The sequence below is a fragment of the Rhodotorula toruloides genome (genome assembly GCF_000320785.1).
Source record: "Rhodotorula toruloides NP11 unplaced genomic scaffold Scaffold1, whole genome shotgun sequence".
NCBI classification, from domain to species: domain Eukaryota; kingdom Fungi; phylum Basidiomycota; class Microbotryomycetes; order Sporidiobolales; family Sporidiobolaceae; genus Rhodotorula; species Rhodotorula toruloides.
In genome coordinates, this window is record NW_015622961.1 from 508936 (window position 1) to 523907 (window position 14972).

General features: G+C 62.0%; 7 protein-coding genes across 7 annotated transcripts; 2 read left to right on the forward strand and 5 right to left on the reverse strand.

The window, feature by feature from the left end:
* Positions 1-58: 58 nt before the first annotated feature.
* Positions 59-1489, reverse strand: RHTO_00208 (short-chain dehydrogenase/reductase SDR family protein; the record flags this gene model as incomplete). The annotated part of the gene is made up of 8 exons (XM_016413892.1): positions 59-191; positions 251-357; positions 426-500; positions 557-613; positions 673-767; positions 831-989; positions 1076-1340; positions 1397-1489. 8 exons carry the CDS (start codon positions 1487-1489, stop codon positions 59-61), a joined length of 984 nt encoding a protein of 327 aa, XP_016276899.1.
* A 289-nt stretch (positions 1490-1778) lies between these two features.
* On the forward strand, positions 1779-3964 carry RHTO_00209 (MFS multidrug transporter; the record flags this gene model as incomplete). Its single annotated transcript, XM_016413893.1, has 11 exons — positions 1779-2033; positions 2226-2440; positions 2499-2564; positions 2622-2644; positions 2698-3043; positions 3103-3218; positions 3272-3434; positions 3489-3543; positions 3596-3621; positions 3679-3740; positions 3798-3964. The coding sequence occupies 11 exons, from the start codon at positions 1779-1781 to the stop codon at positions 3962-3964; spliced, it is 1494 nt and encodes a 497-aa protein (XP_016276900.1).
* A 708-nt stretch (positions 3965-4672) lies between these two features.
* On the reverse strand, positions 4673-6371 carry RHTO_00210 (ubiquilin; the record flags this gene model as incomplete). The annotated part of the gene is made up of 9 exons (XM_016413894.1): positions 4673-4722; positions 4787-4859; positions 4941-5363; positions 5424-5480; positions 5542-5671; positions 5735-5901; positions 5977-6057; positions 6150-6191; positions 6261-6371. The coding sequence occupies 9 exons, from the start codon at positions 6369-6371 to the stop codon at positions 4673-4675; spliced, it is 1134 nt and encodes a 377-aa protein (XP_016276901.1).
* A 736-nt stretch (positions 6372-7107) lies between these two features.
* On the forward strand, positions 7108-8940 carry RHTO_00211 (uncharacterized protein; the record flags this gene model as incomplete). Its single annotated transcript, XM_016413895.1, has 7 exons — positions 7108-7277; positions 7359-7580; positions 7633-7997; positions 8053-8222; positions 8277-8316; positions 8369-8462; positions 8520-8940. The coding sequence occupies 7 exons, from the start codon at positions 7108-7110 to the stop codon at positions 8938-8940; spliced, it is 1482 nt and encodes a 493-aa protein (XP_016276902.1).
* Positions 8941-9192: 252 nt separating this feature from the next.
* Positions 9193-11755, reverse strand: RHTO_00212 (tenascin XB; the record flags this gene model as incomplete). Its single annotated transcript, XM_016413896.1, has 5 exons — positions 9193-9470; positions 9532-10421; positions 10482-10808; positions 10875-11345; positions 11412-11755. 5 exons carry the CDS (start codon positions 11753-11755, stop codon positions 9193-9195), a joined length of 2310 nt encoding a protein of 769 aa, XP_016276903.1.
* A 1133-nt stretch (positions 11756-12888) lies between these two features.
* RHTO_00213 (uncharacterized protein) lies at positions 12889-13501 on the reverse strand (the record flags this gene model as incomplete). Its single annotated transcript, XM_016413897.1, has 3 exons — positions 12889-13089; positions 13163-13195; positions 13265-13501. 3 exons carry the CDS (start codon positions 13499-13501, stop codon positions 12889-12891), a joined length of 471 nt encoding a protein of 156 aa, XP_016276904.1.
* A 609-nt stretch (positions 13502-14110) lies between these two features.
* On the reverse strand, positions 14111-14935 carry RHTO_00214 (NTF2-related export protein 2; the record flags this gene model as incomplete). Its single annotated transcript, XM_016413898.1, has 6 exons — positions 14111-14275; positions 14348-14400; positions 14461-14647; positions 14713-14775; positions 14853-14874; positions 14934-14935. Coding segments are annotated over 6 exons (492 nt in total).
* Positions 14936-14972: the final 37 nt, after the last annotated feature.

Genomic DNA, 14972 nt, shown 5'->3' on the forward strand with positions numbered 1-14972 from the left:
GAAAACAACTTCGAACACAACAGACCAACATCGCTTCTTCATCCATACTCGTCCTCCCTCAAGCGCTCGCCAGCTGGTCCGCCTTCTTGACCGCCTCCTCCGACAACTTCCACAGCTGCTCCGCGAGCTCGCGGTCCTGCGCATAAGCCGAAGGGGTCGCTGGCGTGGCGATGGGGACAAAGTATTTTCCGCTGCTCCGCATCACCTCGTCAGCTCACGCAGGGGAAGGAAGGGGGAGAGATTGACGCACCGGTAGTCCTTCTCGGAGACTTCGGGCGAGGCGGCGAGGTAGAGCTGCGTTTTGGCGCCTTCGAAGGGCGTCATCATGGCGTAGGAACTGACGCGTTGCATGAGTTTCTGCGCGCAGATGTGTGAGCAATCGAGCAGCTTGGGAGTGGATATGAGAGAGAGCGAAAGTAACGCACGCCGAAGAAGCCGTACGAAGCGATTGGTCCGCGCGTCAGCGAGGTGTGGATGTTGCCCGGGTGGAGCGAGTTGACCTGCCCATTATGCTGGCGTCAGCAAGAGCGTAGTGAGATAGAGGAGGAGCGCGCACGTGAATGTTCTCATCCTTGAGGCGCTCCTGGAGGGCGGTCGCGAAGAGGATGTTGGCCTGCAAGAGGTGCAAGTCAGCCACCGTCCCGCTTGGTACAATCCACCCAGGCAACTCACAAGCTTGCTCAGACCGTAGCGACTCCAGGTGGAGCCATAGTCCTGGTTCACGGCGTCAAGGGAGGAGAAATCGGGCTTGGGCGCGAACTTGTGGCCTGCTCGTGTTCGCTGTCAACTCGCTTCTCCGGCGACAATATGTGAAGCAGGCGCCGACGCACCCATCGACGAGACGCTCACGACCCTGACCTGGGCGCCCGGCTCCTTCGACGTCTTGATGAGGAGCGGGAGGAGCGGCTTGACGAGCGCAAAGTGGCCAAGGTGGTTCCAGAACTGGCATTCGACGCCGTTCTTGAGCTCGTAAGGCCACGCCATGATTCCTGTTGGAACATCGCATCAGAAGGAAACGGAGGAGATGAAGCCACAGACATCTCTCGAGAGCGAAGGGAAGGTCCGCCAGACTCACCGGCATTGCAGACGACGATGTCCAGCCTCTGCTCCTTCTCCTGCACCGTCTTGGCCGCCTTTTCAGCGCTCTTGAGCTCCGTCAAGTCGAACGGGAGGAAGACGAGTCCCTCAGGCTTGCCGGGCGACGCCTCATTGATGCGCTTGATCGCGTCCTGCGCCTTCTCCTCGCTCCTGCACGCCAAGTAGACCTTGCAGCCCTTCTTGTGCAGCTCGCGAGCGGTGATGAGACCGATGCCGTCGCTCGCGCCCGTGACGATCGCGACCTGGCCGACGAGGGGGGTCAGTGGATGATCCTCGCTGGGCGTGCGGGTGTGCGCACCTTGCCAGTGAGGTCTGGGATGCCCGTTGACGGGTCCCACGCCCTGCCGTTCGAGAAGCCAGCCTTTGAAGCGATCGAGCCGAGGAGGGTCATTGTGCGAGCGGGAGAAGAGCGAGGCGTGTACAGGGTGAGTGCGCGTAAGTGTATCCGTGTAGTGAGCTAGTAAGCAAGCAGTAAGCCAGCGAGAAGCGGTGCGAGGAGGCAGAGCAGGGGTTGGTCGATGAGCGTGCGCGTTCCATCGGCGTGGCTGTGCTGAAATTGGCCGAAAGGAGATGAAACACGTCCGTCGGCAGTTCCGCGCCGAGTTCCGTTCGCACTTCGCACTCTGCCGGAGTCGTATTTCGAGAGGGAGGCTCTCTCTGCTCCTACGACGCATGCGACGATGGCAACGAGGACGGACGACGTAGAGAAGGGCACCGTCGACGAGCTGGCGGACGAACCGGAGCAGGCGAGCACGGCGGACGATGACAAGGCCCTACCCGCGGTCCCCGCTGGACTCGCCCTCTCGCGGATACCAGACTCGCAGTACCTCCTCCTTGCGTTTGCAGCGGCGCCAGCCCATCCCGATGATCCGCTATGCCGGTCGAGACGGTGGAAGGTGTGGTTGACGCTGCTGGCCGCACTCCTGGTCATGCTGGTGCGTCTCGGCGACTCCTCCTGCATCCTTGTTGCTCGCTGATCCATCTTCTACTCACATAGAGCGCTTTAACGTCGTCGTGCTCGTCGGGAGCGGCGCCGTGGATCCAGGCAGACTTGGGCGGCAACGCGAGTCTGCTTTCCGCCCCTCCTGCCCCTTGAATCCGACTAACCCTGATTTGTTTCGGCGCAGACCGCCCTCCCACTGTCCCTCTTCCTCCTCGGCTACGTCGCCGGACCGTGGTGCTGGAGCCCGCTCAGCGAAGCATACGGACGGCGACCCTTCTTCGTACTCGGCAGCCTTGGTTTGACGGCTTTCCTTGGCGCTTCCGCTGCTGCGCCGAGTTACGGCGCTCTCCTGGTCTTGCGCTTCTTATCTGGCTTCTTCGGCGCTGTGCCAATGACCAAGTCGGTGTGACTCCGCTCTTTCTCTGCTTGAAGCCTGCTGATCCTTCTTCATTGACAGCTCGGGCGCGCTGACTGGCGACATCTGGCATGCGAAGGAGCGAGGGACGGCGATGAGCTTCTACAGGTGTGCGCAGCTCATGCGTCTGAGCGATCCTTCTCGCTGACCTTCCTTTCCTCCCAGCGTCGCAACCTTCGCAGGACCAGGTCGGCTGCCTTGTCTTGCTCCAACTTCCACACACTAACGCTTCTTCCTGCAGCCCTCGGCCCCATCATCGGCTCCTTCGCCGCCTACCGCCTCAGCTGGCACTGGGCATTCATCATCCCCTGCCTCTTCTCCGCCGCGCTCTGCATCGCCGTCATCTTCTTCCTCCCCGAGACCTACCCACCCGTCCTCGTCTCCCGCCTCGCACGCCAACTCCGCAAAGAGACAGGCGACGACCGCATCCGCTCGGCGCTCGAGTTGGCGGAAATGAAGAGTCGAGGGACGCCGAGGATTCAGCGGTCCAGAGCGGAGGCTTGGAGGTTGTTGGGCACGCCTATAGTGATGATCTTGACGGAACCGATCGTGGCGGCTGTCGCGGCGTTTGCGAGCTGTTGCTACGCGTGCGCTTCGCCTTTCCCTTCTTCTTCCTGCTGCCATTCACCCTCCTCTCCGCTCGCAGACTTATTTATCTCCTCTTCGAAGGCTATCCAGTCATCTTCACCGAAGTCCACCACCTCGGACCGGGCTACTCCTCCTTGCCCTTCCTCTCCATCCTCATCGGCGCCATCATCTCCGGTGCGTATTCCCTTTCCTCCCTCCTCGAACTCCACTGACACCGTGCCGCACAGTCCCGGTCTCGCTCTGGTATCAGAAGCTCTACCTGCGAGACGTCAAGCGCGAAGGCCGACATACGCCCGAACAGCGACTTCCGCCCGCGCTCGCCGGCGGACCGATGATTGTTGTCTCGTTCCTCTGGCTTGGATGGGGAGGCTACAAGCCGCATGTGCATTGGTGTGTTTGACTTTTGGCGCGGAGAGGACAAGAGCTGACCTTGCTGGCGAACAGGATCGTACCGACGCTGTCGGGGGTGTTGCAAGGCGTTGGGAGCGTCCTCATCTTCGTGCGTCTCCTCCTACGCAACAAGGCATACACTGACCGTCGTCGCCTCGCAGCGCTCGATGCAAACGTACCTCATCGAGTACGCTACGCTCTTCCTCCCTTTCCACCTTCTCAAGCTGACTTTCCGCTTACGCAGCGCCTACGAGCGCAACGCTGCCTCGGCACTCGCATCCAACGTCGTCACCCGTTCCATCGCAGGTGCGCTCGCCTCACCTCCTCGTAGCGCCTCTCCCAGACTGACCCGCCCTCTCGCAGGCGCCCTCTTCCCTCTCTTCGCCCCAGCACTCTTCCACCGCCTCGGCGTCCAATGGGGCTGCACGCTCCTAGCGGGTTGCATGCTCCTCCTCGTACCTGTGCCCTTCCTCTTCGAGCGGTACGGCGAGCGATTGAGACGACGAAGTAGGTTCGCACCTGGACGATAGAGGCTCGCGGGAGGACTGTAATGACTGAGTGGGTTTGTATTGCTTCGACTTTTCACGACGGGGACTACGATTCGGTTCAAGCGCGCTCCTTTCCTTCCTTCCTTCCGAGCGAGAGAGGGAAGAGGGGCGACTTAGGCCTCCGAGAGACGCTTTTCGGCGGTCTGCCAGTTAATCACCGACCAGATGTTGTCGAGGTACGAGGCCTTGACGTTCTTCTGTTGATGTGCAAGGACGATTCAGGGCGGAGGACAGCGAGTCAGCGAGGAGAAGCGAGAAATGGGAGAAGAGAGCGACTTGCGTAGTCGATGTAGTAGGCGTGCTCCCACCTGCGAGTCCAGTGAGTTCTGTCAGCTTCTGTAACCTTCAGGAAGCGTTCAGGGTGACCCACAAGTCGATGCCGACGAGGGGAACGTAGCCGAGGAGCGGGTCCTGGTTGGCCGTCGAGACAGCCTCGAGCTTCTTGGTCGTCGGGTTGTACCCGAGCCAGGCCCATCCAGATCCCTGGATACCGAGGGCAGCGGCGTTGACGGCCTTCTTCAAGCCGTCGAGGCCGCCAAAGTCCTGCTGGACTTGGTCGTGGAGCTGAAGGTACCTCGCAAAAGGCGGGGGAAGAGGTGCACTATGCTTTGCATCGAGACAACAATACAAGCGGAACGGCTGAATGACGGCGTGAGAGGACGGACGGAAGGAAGGGGCTGGGGCGACGGTTTACTCGGGGTTCTCGAGGAGCCAGGCGACGGCTGAGTCGACGAATCCTCCTGCGAAGCAAGATGTCAGTATTGCTGATGCGCACGAGGCGGAAAGAAGAGGAGAGGAGCGCACCGGAAGCGAGGAGCGCGCGAACGTTCCGAGTTGCGTTCGTAAAGCCCATCCCGCGTAGCTGCTCCAGCTCCGTCTGAGCGCCCAGCCAAAGACATCAGCAACTACTCCTCAGAAGAGCGGGAGAGGCAGCGGAAGAGAACAGCCTCGTACGCACCGCATACCGCTCCTCAGGCGACTGCTGCGGTCCACCAGCTCCTGCGCCTCCCGCACCAGCTCCGCCAAATCCGCCGAAGAGCGACTGAAGCTGCTGCATCTGCGCGAGCGCTGCTGCCATATCCGGCTGCTGACCGCCTGCTCCTCCTGCTCCTGCAGCGGCGCCTGCTCCTCCGCCAAACATCGCGAAAGGGTTGAAAGCGGGAGGAGGCGAGCCTGCCGATCCTGCGCCCGCACCAGCTCCTGTAGCTGAGTCGGTTGCTGCACCCTGCTGGCCCTGCGCTGCGCCAAACGCGCCGGGAGGAGGGAACGGAGCTGCTCCAGCGCCCCCGCCCATCCCGCCCATCCCGCCCATTCCGCCCATCATCTGCATCGCTTGCTGCATCGCCTGAGGGTTCGTGATCATGTTGCGGAAGTGCTCAGACTGCAGAGAAGAAAGGACGTTGAGCGTGGATCGCGAGCGAGGAGGAGGGAGCAAGCGTACCTGCATGATCTGGCGAGCGTACGGGCCCATTTGCTGCAGCTGAGGGCTCGAGGCGATCTGTGCAATGAGGAGAGACGTTAGTTTGGGACACACGACGGGGCGAAGGGGATAGTTGTACAATCTGGTCGAGAATGGCGGGGTCCTGGAGAAGCCGGTTCATCTGCGCCTGAACCTCCGGGTTGTTCATCATGTTCTGCATGTAGTTCGGGTCGTTCGTGTTGACGCCCATCTGCGCGAACGGGTTGAAGCTGCTCGTGCGAACGAAATCAGTCAACTCCGCTTCCAAACACGAAGAAGAACGGCAAACGCACCCTCCGAGAGCACCAGCATACTGCGCGTTCATCAGCGGTGCGAGCGGGTTGCCCATGACCTGCTGACCTGCCGCAAAATTGGAAGGAACGCCAGCCGCTTCGGACGAGTTGCGGGCCGCGGGTGTCGACGAGGTCGATGCGGCTCCAGCCGGTCGTGCTCCCTTGACCTACGAGTGAGAGCGAGTCAGGGATTGGACAGCTTCACTGGGTCCACTCGCAGAGAGCAAGCCTCAGCCACTCACGAGGTGGATCGCAACACCGGCCTTGATCCCGTATTTGTAGATCGGATCCTCATTCTTCAGCACTCGTCCCGAGAAGATGAGCTGTCGAGAGCGTAGACGGGGCGCAATGGAGGTCTTACTCGTCAGCGTGGTCGACCCGAAGGAAGGTGGTGGAGCCGAGTGGGAGTACGCACGCGTTGCTGGTCGACGGGGAAGTCCTCCTTCGCCTTAGCAATCTGTGGACGACAGAGAGCACTGTCAGCCCGGCGCGACTGACCCACGCAGCCCTGACACCGCGGACGCACCTCCTCCTTCAGCTGCTCGACGGTGGATGAAGCGGGGACGGTGACGCTGAACCGTTGGTCGGCGGGCGCCTTGATGTTGAGAGTGAACGTCTCTGAACCAGATTCAGCCATCCTTGAAGCAGTCTGAGCGGTGTGAGGCGTGAGCGAGGGTGATGACGGAGCGAGACCCTCTCCCGACCTCCCTTGACCAGCTACACACCTCTCCATCTCGCAGAACTCGCTGGATTCGCTTGCACACGCTTCACTGGGGCACTGTAGCAGCGTCGAAGCAGCCTCACTCGTCTCGCTCGCTCGCGCCGCTTCCCCTTCTCCTCCTCGTCCCTCGCTTAGCTTTGGAGATCAGCGAAGCTCACACCGCTCATGCAGCCCGTCGCCAAGCTACTCGAAAGATCTGCACCACTGGTCGACGGCCCGATGCGCGCCGAGGTGCATGCAGGTATAAACCATCGGCAGGGAGGACCTGAGGCGGGTTGGAGGACGGCAGGAGAACGACGTCGGCTGCAGACTCGTCTGACTGGCTGAGGAGGCTCTTTCTGAGGTGGCTTGAGTGCCTCTGTGGCATCGGAGCCAGCAAAACCCTTCTAGACCGCCGCTCCGACCGGCTCTTCTCGGAGGCTTTGACTTTCGCTCAGACCGCCCGCTATGGCCTGATGCATTGTTCGCCGCTGCAGGGCTCTGCCGGCAACGGCGAGCTTTTTGCAATTGGATCGACGGTCTCCGCACAACGGTCGCAGCGGCCTGTGTCTGTCGCCTCTCTTCTCCCTGCTTCACCTCGCACCTGCGCATTCCCTCACCTGCCGTCTTCTGCTCCCTCGCCGACGCATCACATAGCCATTCTTCAACGACCATGCCAACGGCCAGCGATGTCCAAGCGGCCCTCGCCCACCTTCTCTCGTCCCTCCCGCCAGGGGCGAACCCCTTCAACGCGCTTCACAAATGGCTGTGGACAACCCTCAAGCACGACATGCCCAAGTCCTTCTACATCCAGCTCTACATCCTCATGGGCATCTTTGCGTTGTGCGTGATACCGTTTCTAGCGGACCTCGACTCGAGTTGGCGACACGAGAGTACGAGACTGACCAACTCACGTTCAACCAGCAACTTCATCGTCTTAGCTATCTCCATCGGCCTCCAGATAGCCTACAAGCGCTTCTGGGTGTGGCGCGTCGAGGCCGGCTCTCTCCGTCCTCACGCTTCGCACACTTGGGCAGTCCCAATCGCCCTCTTCTACCCACTAGCGATTTTCACGATTGCGCGGTCGCTCCCGTGGTACCGAGGAACCGGACTCGTCGACGAGTACATCGGGCTGCGGTTGACCATGTGAGTCTTGCGTCGACTCGCCAAGGATCCCGCACTGACAGTCTTTCGACAGGTTCTGGCTTCCCGGTTCTGGCGCTTGGCTCGCCACCCACGCCCTCGCTGCCGGCTACATCCAGCATGTCTACATGAACAGCCCCGACTCGTCCGGCGCAAACAAGGCTCAAAGGCGGCTTACTTGGGGCGTCCTCCTTGAATGGCTCGCCTTCCTGATCTCTATGGCGCCCTTCTGCGCCGTTGCGCATCATCACTGGACGAAGTCGCTCGACTTGGTCCGCGACATCGATGCCAAGCTGTTGCAGCAGGCTGCGGCATTCACCGGCTCGTTCTCGACAAACGACATTGCCTGGCTCGGTCCGGCGCTTCTCGCTCGAGGCGGGCAGCAGCTCAAGGTCATCAACAGCGTCCGCATCGTCTTCGGTGAGCTCCAGGCGGTCCTGCGAGACGAATGACTCGCTGATCCCGCCTTTCCCAGGCCTGTATGCCGGCTGGCTCGTCGTCCTCGTCTCGTTCGTCGATATTGCAGGCGGCTTGCACCTTCGCTCGCTTGGCCAGATCCTCAGGCGATTCGAGTCGATCAGGCTGGACGGGCAGCCTGAGCGGAGCGACAGTCGGCAGATGCGTGTTTTCCGGCAAACCTACGCAGTACGTCTTCGGTCAACCTTATGCGCCCTCCAAACTCACTGTCTTGGTCTGCAGGGCCTCGTCGGAACGGTGGCGGTCTTCACCGTGGTTTGCTGTGCGTCCTTCTGACTCGCGATGTCGAACGAAGCTTACGGTATCCGCTGCAGTGAGCATAATGGCGTTCGCGCTCTTCCTCGCTGTAAGACCTCAGCAAGCCTTGACCGACCCTACATCGATGCAGGCCGTCGACCTCGGCATTTAGTGCGTTCTCTCAGCGAAGCCTGACTTGAGCGCAAACTGACCTCTTTCTCAAGACAGCTACGTCCACGCTGTCTTCGGTGGGATCATCGGCCTCATCCTCCTCCGATTCACGCTCACGACGACCATCTTCGCGCAACCGGGCGACCACTCGCTCTCGATCTCGGACCCATCTTCGCAAAGTCGCGGCGGAACTTTCTCAGCCTCGAAACGCACCTCTCGCTCAGCCAAGCGTGCTCACCAGACCATGGGAATCGGCGTCTCGACCGTCGTCGAGATTCGCCACGAGGACGGAACGGACGTCGGCGGCGAGCACTTCGAGTTGCAGCCGGCGAGAGGGCTCTTTACGCCTTCTTCTGGCAGCGACGACGCCAAGCTCGACGAGAAGGAGCTTGGCAGGCTGGACGAGGCGGAGGAGAAGGGCGTATCGGAGCTGTACTTCCTTGACCTGGAGGGAAAGCGGGAGAACGGACGAAGGTAATGCAGAGCAGAAGCCGTCGTACCCTGCCGCTCCGTCGAATCCGCATGAATCGCAAGTCAAGTATTGAGAAACAGCACGTTCATTCACTCTCGCGAGAAGCAGCCCCGAAGAAGCAGTGGGTATAAAGGGAAGCGAGATGCAAGAGTTCAAGGGCTACAGGAGATGGAACCGGTCCGGGTATACAGGGGCTGTGACAGATGATCCGGTCTATGCGACAAAGGGTGAGGGAGATAGGCGGTGAAGTGAGGTGGTCTAGGAGGAGAAGTGAGCATGCGCGTGGCCGTGCTGGTGCCGTGCGGCGAGGTGGCGCCGCGCCGACGTCGAGTTGTTTGCGCCGTGTGATCGCGTACGGACGCACTTGTCGCCCGAGAGCGAGGGTTTGAAGCCGGGCTGGCACGAGAACACGACGCAGCGACCTTCCTGGCAGCCAACGCCGGCAGCACCACGGATCTTGGTGCAGTCGGCGCCCTCGCCGGTCGATGCGCATCCGCCGCACGAGTCGAGTGCCTGCTTGGTATCGACACACTCGTCTGCGGAGGGAAGGAACAGTCAGTCTCGAGCGAGCGCGAATGGGGAGAGATCGAGACGTACAGCCACCCGAGCCAGCCAATACACCGGTAACGTCCTCGCCAGAAGCAAAGTGCTGCTTGACCGCGCCGTTGTACGACGTCGAGCCGAGGATGGGGCAAGCCTGCTCGCCAACGGGGCAGAGCGTCTTCGGCTTCGTGACCTTGCTCCTCTTGGCGCGCGCCTTCTGCGAGCCCGAGAGGACGCAGACACCGTTGTTGAGGATGTAGCCGGTGTTGCACGACGTCAAGAGGCACTTGCCCGCCGAGCAGGTGCCGGCGCCGTTCGTGAAGGTGCAGACGTTGCCGAACGAGCCGCAGTTCTTCGGGTCGGTCTGGAAGTTGTAGACGACGCAGGCGCCGTTCACGAGCGTGTAGCCCGTGTCGCAAGTCGAGGCGAGGCACTTGCCCGACGAGCAGATCGTCGCCGAGGCGCCGTTGAGGGTGCAGGTACGACCGCACGTCCCGCAGTTGTTGACATCCGAGGTGACGTCGCGGCAGAAGTTGTAGGTCGTGTCGAAGTCGAAGCCGGCAGCGCACGTCGTGGTGCACTGGCCGTTGACGCAAGAAGCCGATCCACCGTTCGAGTACGACGCCGGGCAGACGTTGCCGATCTTGCCGCAGTTGTTGACGTCGGTAAGGGTGTTGACGGTAGTGCACTTGCCGCTCGAGAGGGCGTAGCCGGTCGAGCACGACGTGTAGACGCACTGGCCGTTCGAGCAGGTGCCCTGTCCGTTGGGGAACGAGCAAGCGTTGCCGACCGAGCCGCAGTTGCTGAGGTCGCTCTGAAGGTTGAGCGACGTGCACTTGCCGCCGACGAGGTAGAAGCCCGAATTGCACGAGGAGTAGGTGCACTGCCCAGCCGAGCAAGTACCCTGGCCGTTCTGGAAGGCGCAGACGTTGCCGACGGCGCCGCTGCGAGAACATCAAGGGTCAGCACACGCAGCAATGAGCAAGTGAACGCGAAGAACGCACCAGTTGTTGATGTCCGACTGCGTGTTGACGGCCGAGCACGACGTCGACGAACCGAGGAGGCCGAAGAGGCTGTAGCTCGTCGCCATCGTGTAGCCGGCGTTGCAAGAGGCGAGAGTGCAGGATCCGCCCGAGCACGAGGCGACGCCGTTCGGGTACGAGCACTTGTTGCCGACCGAGCCGCAGTTGTTGACATCCGAGGCGAGGTTGAGCGCAGTGCAGACGTTGTTGACGTTGTAGAAGCCGTTGTTGCACGACGTGTAGGTGCAGACGCCGTTCGAGCACGTGCCGGCACCGTTGGTGAACGAGCAGACCTTGCCGACGGCACCGCTGCGAGAAAGAGGCGGGATATGTCAGCACGAGCTGGCGGGCGGGATCTTCGAGGGCGAGACTAACCAATTGTTCACATCGGAAGCGGTGTTGACGGCGACGCAAGACGTTGAAGAACCGAGCAGGCCGAACAACGAGTAGCTCGTCTGCTGCGTGTACCCGGCGTTGCACGAGGCGACGATGCACGATCCGGCGCTGCATCCAGCGACACCGTTCGCGACCGAGCACTTGTAGCCAAGCGAGCCACAGTTGTTCGGGTCGGACTGGAGGTTGAGCGCAGTGCAGACGCCGTTGACGAGGTAGTACCCGCTCGCGCAGGAGGTGAAGGTGCAGACGCCGTTGTTGCAGGTGCCGGCGCCACCAGGGAACTGGCAGACTTTGCCGAGAGCGCCGCAGTTGGCCGAGTCGGTCGCGAGGTTCTTGCAGGTGCCGCTGACGAGTCCGAAGCCGGCCTGGCACGACGTCGCGTAGCAGACGCCGGCCGCGCAGGCGTTGCCCGTCGCTCCAGCAACTGCGCAGACCTTGCCGACAGATCCGCTATCGCGAGAAACGAAGACGGGCGGTCAGCGCAAATCGGGACGAGAAGGTGCGAAGGAAACGAACCAGTTGTTCGCGTCCGTCTGAGTGTTAACGCAGGAACGAGTCGCCGTGTTCAAGGCGTAGCCGGCGTTGCAGGTGCCAGGCAAGCAGACGCTCGAGACGCACTGCGAGCCGGACCCATTCGCCCAAGTCGTCGAGCACTTGTTTCCTGTCGAGCCGCAGTTGTTGACGTCGGACGTCGTGTCGATGGACGTGCCCCAGCAGATGCCGAGGAAGCAGGTCGCACGCTTGCTGTGCTGGTGGAGGGCCGGGTTAGGTGACTGGTCGGCGCCGACGACATCGCTGGCGAGGGCGAGAGTCGAAGTCGTCAAGGCGGCGACGGCGGAAAGCGCGAGTGAGAAGCGCATCGTGGGTGTTCAAAGGAGTGTCGGTAGGGGTGTCGCGAGGAGACCGAAAGAATCTGCCGGGCTGCGGCGAGGCGGGCTGTCTGCCAGAGACGAAGCCGGGAGAGCGAGACGACGACGAAGCGTTCGCTGGGGAGCCCTGTACGCGGACGGGGGGAGAGAACCCTGTAGCTGTAGGTGAGTGGTATGAGGGAGAGGGAGTCGAGGGGGCGAGCAGGAGCCTCAGCAGGCGGCGAGAGCCCCAGCAAAGGCCGACTAGATGAAGGGGCGAGCCCGCGATGAGGTAGAGACTCCGGTCGGCAACTGGGGCAAGGTCGATGGTTCCTAGCCGCAAGGGACAGGCAGAGCATGCGCTTGATGGCTGAGACCCGTGTAAATCGGCTTCGAGAAGCTCGCGAGGAGGCGAGGGGGCCGCTTAGGGAAGGAGTGTGCCGGCGAGCGCGGCGCCGGGCTTGACGAGCGCAAGGCAGGATTGCTCGGATCGGTCTGATTGTGGGCAGCCAGCCCACCCAGCCCCAGGCAGAGCCGCGCAGCATTAGGACAAGCGGGGGGAGGCTGAACAGGCCGGACGAGGAAGGCGCGGCGACAAGGTGCTGAGCGCACGGCTGGCGCGCCCGCCGACGCACACGGTGTCCCTAGCTTGATGAACTTGCAGATCGACAGCCTGGCGAGGCGATCCCAGCCACGGCGACGTCTGTTTGTTGCCGTCCTTTTGTCAGCGGACCAGGTCGTGCGCTGGCTGCTGGCATCGCGGGGCGGGCTGGACCTCGTCGTCGTGCTGCTGTATGCTGGAGTAGTCTGTTTGTAACATTCGAACGAGCGCGCGCAGAGGCCGGCGTCGTGGTCAAGTTCAACCGCCTCCTCGCCCAACTCGACGCGCGGAGGCGACCAACCTCGACACGCTTCGCGGGCTTCGCTGATGCTCTCCAGGGTCCGAGGATGCTCCACTGCACCGGGCACTGCTCCCAAGCGACGCGAATGTTGCGCTTGCCCGACGCTGCGCTCCCCGCTTCGCCAGCGCAGACTTTCTGCTCTACCTCGTGCCGCCAGCTTGCAAACGTCTGAAGAAAAGCCTTGTCATGCTCTTGACATCCTCTACGCCCCATTTACCCATCGAGATGCTCCGCACGCCGCTGTCACGCCCTCGCCAGCGGCACAAACGGATCCGCCGTCTCATCCCGCGCCCTCCCACTCCCGTCCGCCCCGACAAGTCCATAAAGCGGAAGACGAGCGTGGCGTGGGTAGCGGCGCGAAGTTGTGCCGAGCGAGGCGAGGGTTTCGGCGGCGGGTGCCTCGGAGGGGGAGGAAGAGCGGGCGTGCGCGGATTTGCCTTCTTCCTGCGGAAGTGCGTCGGGATGGTCAGCGACGATACAAGGAGGTGAAGAGCGCACGGAGGAACGGCAGGCCCACGATAAGACGGATGAGGCTCGCCTGGTGCACCTCCTGCAACCGAGAAAACGGGTTCTCCGTCAGTCTCACCCATCTCAGCTTGTTCGACAAGGTCAAACGTACCACATCCCTCTTACTCGTCACCTGATCCTCCGCAACCTCCCACAGCAACCACGCAATCGACCCCACCACCGCCTTGGCATAACTCGACTCCCTCCTCCCCCTCTCCTTTCCCCTCTTTGTCTCCCTCAGTTCCTCCCACACCTCCTCATTCGGAACGTGTTCTCCGGCGGTACGAACGTAAGACTTGAGAGCTGCGACGAGGGCGTTGATGTAGGGTGGGTGGGCGAGGCGAGGCATCGAGTGGCCGGAGGGGTGAGGCGGCCGACAACGGTCCCGCGCTGTAGGTCGACGCAGAGAGTGTCGAGGCGTGCGAGGGCGGCGCGGAAGTTAGCGTAGGAAGGGGCGGACTCAGAAGAGGAGGACATGGCGAGGGTGTCGGCGGCGGATGCGGAAGGCGTAGACTGAGGCGAGGGTTAGGCTGAAAGTGAGGCTGTAGAAGGAGAGGAAGCGCAGGCAAGAGTGAGAGGGAGCGAGGAATTCACCGCCGCGGGGGCGAACGAACTATCGCTCGGACCGCCCAAACCTGAGCATAGCCACCCAAGGCAGCGCGGGTCACGCGCACACCCATTTTCGGCGCGACAAGCATCGGCAAAGCGAGGTGAAAGCGTTTCTGTGAGGGGGGGAAAGCGCGGCGAGGCGGAGAAGGGAGAGCTGAGAGGGAGATGAGGCGGCGAGGAGGGGAAGGAGGAGAAAATGCATTGCTCGGGTTTGTAGGGTATGATGCGAGTATAAGGCGGGTATCTGTACACGGTCTGTCTTCCCGTTTTTGGTGAGCACAAGAGAACCGAAAGATGGAAGCCGGAACGCACCTATTCCTCCGTTCTCCCTCAGTTCCCTCGGGACTCTTCAGCAGAACCTGAACGAGTCGGACACGATCGAGTAGCCATCCTCGCCGCGCGTTGGGTCGGTGTAGACGAGTATGAACGACTGGCTGAATACGCGGGGGAGGTGGTCGAAGTTCTTGGGGTTGATGGAGCCGGCGGCAGGAGTTGGGTTTGGGCCGTGCGAGACCTGCGTGCCGTAGGAGATCGCCAGCGCGTGAGCTAGAGAGCACAGTGAGAAGTTAAATTGAGGGTGACTTGCCTGGCCGGTGACTGTGACGACGAGCGAGGGAGGAGCTGCGCCATTTGCCGAGCCTGCTCGAAGGAAGCCGCAGGTCATGAAGGTGTCTCAGCACTGATCCCTCCCGCACGCACCAGAGATAGGATGGCAGTCAAAGGCCTGCGTCTCGTGCGCGCTCTTGGGCATTTGCTGGAGGAAGGCGGGCAGGTCGGCATAGGCGATGGGGTTGCCGTTCCAAGTCACCCGTGCGGTCGGTGCGTAGAAGGCCTGGACTTGCAGTGCGCGTTCGGTCGGTTCGAGGTCTTGTGCGGCGTAGTAGCGCTGTCCATTGGAGGGTCGAAGTCAGCGAGCGAGGCGGAGCAGTCTCGTTGCCGCTCGGTACGCACCGCGACAAACTGCTCTGCGACCCTAGCCGAGTTGACTACGATTGCCTCGATAGACGCAGCTGCCTGCGTACGATGGCAAGCGATGAACGGGTCAACGAGATGAGAATTGGCGGGAGCGAGACGAGGGCGTGCAGACGGACGACAGGCGCGCCGAGTGGGTTCCTGCTAGCGTAGACCGGGTCAGCGAGGTTGTTCTGACAGTCTGGCAGACCCATACTTGCATCTTGCGGGTGGACGAGGTGGATGTCGCCGCGAGAGCA